Raw genomic sequence first — 6,972 nt, 5'->3', positions numbered from 1 at the left:
CCTCCACCTGCAAGTACTTCGCTCTGTCGCGCCTTATTCGCACGCCGCCGCCGTTCTGCATCGAGCAGACGCATCATCCCCAGTCACTCTAGATGTCGCGTTGATTTGATCCAGTAGTTGTGCTCGAGCGCCGAAACGGGGGCAGCAAGCGGGCAGATGTACGGCAGCGGAGGCGGGTGGGTTGAGATCGACAACAGTGGTGGTTGAGGTCGGCCGCGGCGGCGGGTGGTGTGGCAGCGGCCTGGGCACAGGCCAGGGTGGACGAGGATCGACGCGATGCGCTCGAGCGCCGCAACAGGGGCAGTGAGTGGGGAGAGGTACGGCCGCGGAGGCGGGTGGGTTGAGATCGGCAGCGGTGGCGGTTGAGGTCGGCCGCGGCGGCGAGTGGTGTGGCGGCGGCCTGGGCACACGTGCGTTGCAACGGGAGAAAAAAATACCACACGCTTTTAATCTTTTTATAATCATTTTGATCTATTAAAATAATAAGCTAACTAACTAATGTAGTCACTCCTATCCTATTTTGTCGAGAAATCAACCCGTCCATTGTTAATTCCACCATGATGAGAAATTGTGCGGGACAAGCAAAGCAAAACAATGAGGCTACGTGAATTGGTCAATGGACTGTTATCTTATTTCACTCATGGGTAGAGAATGTGGGATCAAATGACAAACTGAAGATGGTGCTCCATTCTCTGTCTCTACAACAATACAATCTTACATTCAATACATTCATTCATCAGCAAACAAATCCGCACAAAACAAAATTTCTTGCCGGTGCTTGGCACACGGTTGGAGGCATGGGGAGGGGATCTCACCAGATGAAGAGTTCCTGCCGGAGGAGGGGATCCGATGAGGGGGGGCAAGGGTTAGGCGCCTCTATCTGGCCATAAGGAGTCGTCGTTGCCGCGCCATAGCCTCGGAGTTCTCCGTGTGAGCCATGCAGGCTCGCCTCCACCTGCAAGTACTTCTCTCTGCCACGCCTTATCCGCGCGCCGCCACTGTTCTGCATCGAGCAGACGCATCATCCCCAGTCACTGTAGCTGTCGCGTTGATTTGATCCAGAAGCTGTGCTCGAGCGCCGAAACGGGGTAACCAAGCGAGCAGAGGTACGACCGCGGAGGCGGGTGGGTTAAGATCGACATCAGTGGTGGTTGAGGTTGGCCGTGACGGCGAGTGGTGTGGCAGCGGCCTAGGCATAGGCCAGGGTGGACCAGGGTCGACGCGATGCGCTCGAGCGTCGCAACAGGGACAATGAGTGGGGAGAGGTACGGCCGCGGAGGCGGGTGGGTTGAGATCGACAGCGGTGGCGGTTGAGGTCGGCCACGACGGCGAGTGGTGTGGCGGCGATGCGTATGTGTATAATTTTTGCGGCAAATCGTTTTTTCTTTTGCGTTGCAGATAAATGATGGAGCCTGGGTTGAATAACAAAAATTACAGGGGCTTTTTATAAAAATGTTGCGATGGGTTTTTCGACGAAAGCAATAGTCGCTTTATTATTAGGTATATATATATATATATTATATATTAGGTAGATATAGATATAGATATATATATATATATATATAAAAGGAGGGAGAGATTACCCTCGACAAAAAACCCAAATTCCCTAACCGATCTACCACCGCGCCGCCGCAGCAATACCTAGGATCGCACAAATTCACCGGAGATGGCGGCCGCCGTCGGGGACGACCGCCTCAGCGACCTCCCAGACATCATCCTTGTGACCATCCTCTCCCGCCTCGGCATGGAAGAAGCGGCGAGGTCTTCAATCCTCGGCTCCCGCTGGCGCCGCCTCTTCCCATCCACCCTCCTCGATTTCAAGGCCGGCAGTATTCGCCCCGACAAGGCCGTCGAGGCCATCACCTCCATCCTCGCCGCCCACCCCACCGAGCCCGTGCGCTCATTCAGCACGTGCAGGCTCTCCTTCCGCCACGAGGACGAGGGCGCCGTCGACGGCTGGCTCCGGGATCTGGCGAACCGCGGCATCGAAGAACTCAACCTCCACTTCAGCGAGAGGCGGAGGCAGATGGTTCCGGAATCCCTATTCGCCTGCGCATCCCTGAAGCGCCTCCACGTGATTAACGGCACCTTCCCTGACGTCACCGAGGCCGCCGCCGCATCCCTCGCCGCCCTCACCGAGATGGACCTGTCCGACGTCAAGATCTCCGAGGACTCGCTCAACTCCCTGCTCTCGCACTGCACGTCGCTGGAGCACCTGAGGATCCAGTCCATCAGCAAGTGCGACTGCCTCCATGTCCGGTCTCGGAGCCTCAAGGTCCTGAGCAGCAGCGGCGACTTCAAGGAGCTCTTCATCGACGACGCTCCCAACCTGGTTTGGGTGCTCGGCGGCTACATGGACATGAGAGCGACCAAAATCAAGATCGTCCACGCGCCGAAGCTGGAGTTCTTAGGCTACCTCGGCATGAACAACGAGATTGAATTTGGAAACACCAAGTTCACCAATTTCAGGGTAAGCCTACAAATGAAGCAACCAGGAATTGACCTTGCAATCGTGTTCATCTAGGCCCTTTGTTCCTAAATATTACTCTATAAGTTTTTCTAGAGATTTCACTAGAAGATTACATACGGAGCAAATCAACGAATTTATATTTTAAAATATGTCTATATACATCCGTATGTAGTCCCTTAATGAAACATCTAAAAAGACTTATATTTAGGAACGGAGGGAGTAATACTTATTGACCATTCAAAATTTCAAATTGATGCAAATCCAGAAAATGAATATTCACGCTGAAACCATTATGCCAAGCCTCAAGACAATAGCGAGCTGAGGCACACACCGGAGGGGCATGTCAACAAACATTACATCAACTGGTTTATGCAGCTGCTCAAGGTGTTCCCTTGCTTGGAGACGATCTACATCAAGGTGAATTATTCTGTCTGCTCGCTCAACTGTTTATATCAGATATCTACTCCAAGTTGTCCCTTGCATTGATAGACCACGCATGTTTGCCCAAATTGGCATTGGTGTATCCTGATTGAAATTTTTGTAACAGTCGGACTCTTGGTCTGAGGCTCGTGACGGCTCCCCGGGATCATGGGACGTCCTGGCATCCGTTCCTTGCATCGACAACCACCTCGAGAAGGTGGTGTTCGAAGTTTACCGAGGGCAGGAGTGGCAGAGGGACATGGCCAAGTTCCTTCACGGGAGGAGCAGGTTCCTCAAGACCATGGAGTTCCACTGCATGGACGATACTACAAGAGAGGTTTATGGCAGGGCTCCTCCTGAACAATGGGTGAGGAAGCAGCAGGAGCTCTTGTGCCTCGACAGCCGGGCCGCCAGAGATGCTCGTTTCCTCTTCTTCAAGAGTCAGCTCGTGGTCAACCATCATGATATCTGCCATGACGAGTCGTACCAGAGGGGTTATTATCGTGACATGTATAACCTTTAATATGGAGTCTGTCGTGTGCATAGAGTTGGCACACTTAAGCTATATTCTTTATTGTGGTTTTCTTATAGCGACTTTTATTGTGAAAATTGAGAATTTGAGATAAGAGACTGTGTTTCTAGTTGTCAAATGTAGCTGAAGCATAGGAAGTTGGCTTCCTGAAAATTTAGGATTGCCTATAGTGTAGTTGCCTGATAATTTTCAAGCCCGCGGTCAATTTGGCTTGTCGGTTTATTCAACCTCAACCCACCGTCTGTCATCACCGCCTCTCACTCGCTCTAGGCTCGAGTTAGCATGAATCATAAAGAAGTTGCTGAAAATTGACTGACTCAAACAAATTGGACCATCTGGGCTACAGAAAATCTGCATGAACTTGTATACGAGGCCCTCAGATATTATCAGCTTAGACATGAAGTAAAACTTTCTGAATCGTCATTCATCTCACCCGGAGCTTCACTCGTTATTTTTCTAGCACTATATGGTATGAACTTGCAAGCGTTTGTTCTTTCATAGTGACATGTTTCAGGTCGTACGTAGTGATAGTAGTTGGGTAAACATTTGATCTTCAGACATTCTCTTCAAAGAATCGAGGCAAGCGGCCGTCTTTCTCCACGTAGTACGTCTCGTCCTTGAAGGTTGCAATGCCCTCCTTCCCTGCACAAGTCAAGCAAAAAAGCTGAGCCATGATCCAAAAAAAAAAAAAAACTGACAACATCGTTCTGAATGCATGTAAACTCGGTGGATGATCAGCCGCGCTCACTTGATAACTGGTCGGCTTCAGTAGATTTGAGCCTCGCCGCGAACCCGAGACCGCTGTAGTGGTAGATCATGGCCTTCTTGGCTTCCTCCGAGCTGTAGAAACAACAGAACTGTCATCGACGATCATCGTAAGAGAAGGACGGGCGGCGCTGTTCCCGTGCGTTGTGCACCGTGGACGGACGCGGAAATGTTTGCTTGCCGCACAACTCGCAACCAACCTTCCGACGACGGAGGCGAGCAGCCGGACGTCGTAGTCCACGGAGTCGGTGTAATCGGCGCGGCTGACGAAGACTATGTACACGTCGCGGTCGGATGCGTGCTCGTCGGCGCCAGGGGCCAAGGCGGAGGGCGCGGCGGCGGGTGAGCAGAGGAGGGCGTCGGGGGTGAGCCCGTCGACGCTTGGCCGGGCCATGGCGGTGGGCACGGCGGCCGGTGAGGAGAGGAGGAAGAGGAGGAGGAGAAGGGACACCAAAGTGGAGGGAGCGGTCTCCATCGCTGCGTCCAGAGACTGAAGAGAAGTGGTCTGCCTTGCAGCTGTAGCAATCTTGTTCAGGGAATGTGTAAAGCTTCAGTTGCTTATATATGGCCACGGGTGGTAGCCGGTTACAAATCTCAGTTTTACTTCGAGCGTTTAGAGCTCGTTAATGCAAGAGTTGAAACTTAACTTACTTCAGGGAGTTATGGACGCAATTCTAAATCAGGTTGATTACGTCGGAGAGGTATCTTTTGGGTGCATGGCATTGTACAACACTAAGTGCTTAGGGAGGTGCTTAGCAAAATAAACCAGCAGTTTTCTAAAACATCGATGCCTATGAGAGACGCCTAACTAAACGTCTACCCTGTAAAAATAAGCATCGGTACTTAAGGAAAGACTGATTTATTTCCCTAAGCACCTCCCCTAAGCACCTTGCATTGTACAAGGCTTAGCATCTCTTTTCAAAGTTATTATCATGGCAATAGGTTAGGCCTCATATAACACGCACATCTTCTCTTTCAAGTTTCAGAGCTTTTCGGCTATGTTGCAAAATGCTGAAAATTGTGGTAGATTAAAACGAATCAAAAAAATAAGGATTAAAAAGGAATCAAAAGCTGCGCCAAAACAAGAATGTGCTACTTTTTTAGCACAAGAATGACACATCTTACTGGAGAAGTATTCTAACAGGGGACCGATTGATGAAAAATGGAATTTTACTGAAGAAGTATAGACATATGAACAGATCTGTGGCTGCCAAGGTGTGTCACTAGAAGAGCCACCTCTATAAAAGTTAACCACCTTGTCAAGTGAGCTAACTGATAGGATTGAAGTTAACCTCTATAAAAGTTAACCACCTTGTCATTATAAAAAAATCATGAAGACTTCGAAGATTTGCCAGCATGACATTATAAAAAGGCGACGGTACTTAAGAAAAGCCTGATTTATTTCTCTAAACACCTTGCATTGTACAAGGCCTAGCATCTCTTTTCAAAGTTATTATTCATGGTAATAGGTTAGGCCTCATATAACACGCACATCTTCTCTTTCAAGTTTCAGAGCTTTTCGACTATGTTGTAAAATGCTGAAGATTGTGGTAGATTAAAACGAATCAAAAAAAATGAGGATTAAAAAGGAATCAAAAGCTGCGCCCAAACAAGAATGTGCTACTTTTTTAGCACAAGAATGACACATCTTACTGGAGAAGTATTCTAACAGGGGACCGATTGATGAAAAATGGAATTTTACGGGAGAAGTATAGACATATGGACAGATCTGTGGCTGTCAAGGTGTGACAGCCCGATGCCGACGTTCCAGAAGATTCCCCTTTCCTTTCCGTTTCCATCGTGTGGGTATTTTAGTTTGTCGCATCATCATCGCATCATTCGCACCATCTGCATTGCATCGGCATCTCTGTTGCCGCCAGTTTTCAAACTTGCATCCGTGTTAGTTGTCGGTTCTCGTCGTTGTCCGTTCGGAGCCCGACCACACACGCACGCGCCCGCGGCATCGTCAAACCCTGTTTTAAAAGTGTGCGTAAAACTTTCTCTGATTGGGTTGAGATTTGACGTGCGGTGTTATTTTATTATAGGTAGGCCGCGTGTCAAATTTCGTCGCGATTGGAGTCCGTCTGGTACCCGAACGATCGACCGTAGCGGACTGTATTCGGTCTATCGTCGGACGTTTTCCGGTATTTAAAATCTCGTTGCCGGGCTGCCCGTTTTCCCTCTCATCTCCGGCTAGCCTCTCTGCACAGTGCACCGACCTGCACGCAGTCCAGTCCGAAAACCTCCTGGAACCCGAGCCCGGCGGTCGTGACCATTGGATCCGGATAAACCCCGTTTTACCGCAAATCGTCATCGGTTTGTCCATTGCACTCCCTAACCTAATTATCTCGACCATCCGATCTAAATCGGAGGGTCCAGATGCCCCTATATCTAACTACTAGCTATATATAGATCCAAACCTAGATTTTAGGAGGAATGTCCCATCCAAACACCCAGCCGCCGCCACCCCTTGTTCCATCTCCCTCCTCGGGATCGTCCCAGATCCAATCCAACCAACCAGCTCGTCGCAGCTCCCTCCTCCCTTTAGCCCCGGTCCATAAGGGGTTTTAGTCCCGGTTCACCAACCGGGACTAAAGGGGCGGGATTAAAGGCCTAACCTTTTCGTCCCGGCCCTGTTACACGCCGGGACTAAAGGTGCTCCACGTGGGCGGCTCGTAGCGCCCCAGGGGCAGGCCCTTTAGTCCTGGTTCGTTACATGGACCGGGACTAAAGATTTTTCAGATTTTGCTTATTTTTGGGGGTTTTTTTGAATGAAATTATTTTT

At 49.9% G+C, this 6,972-nt stretch overlaps 1 protein-coding gene and 1 pseudogene across 1 annotated transcript; one reads left to right on the top strand and one right to left on the bottom strand.

The window, feature by feature from the left end:
• Positions 1–1,576: 1,576 nt before the first annotated feature.
• Positions 1,577–3,516, top strand: LOC123440200 (annotated as a pseudogene).
• An 88-nt stretch (positions 3,517–3,604) lies between these two features.
• LOC123440201 (subtilisin-like protease SBT4.15) lies at positions 3,605–4,695 on the bottom strand. Its single transcript, XM_045116770.1, has 3 exons — positions 4,388–4,695; positions 4,171–4,262; positions 3,605–4,064 (listed from the first exon to the last, which is right to left on the bottom strand). The coding sequence occupies exons 1-3, from the start codon at positions 4,660–4,662 to the stop codon at positions 3,976–3,978; spliced, it is 456 nt and encodes a 151-aa protein (XP_044972705.1). The 5' UTR covers positions 4,663–4,695; the 3' UTR covers positions 3,605–3,975.
• Positions 4,696–6,972: the final 2,277 nt, after the last annotated feature.

The sequence above is a fragment of the Hordeum vulgare genome, chromosome 3H (genome assembly GCF_904849725.1).
Source record: "Hordeum vulgare subsp. vulgare chromosome 3H, MorexV3_pseudomolecules_assembly, whole genome shotgun sequence".
Lineage (NCBI taxonomy): Eukaryota > Viridiplantae > Streptophyta > Magnoliopsida > Poales > Poaceae > Hordeum > Hordeum vulgare.
The sequence above is the reverse complement of the archived record's forward strand: the minus strand, read 5'-3'. Positions and strand labels throughout refer to the sequence as shown.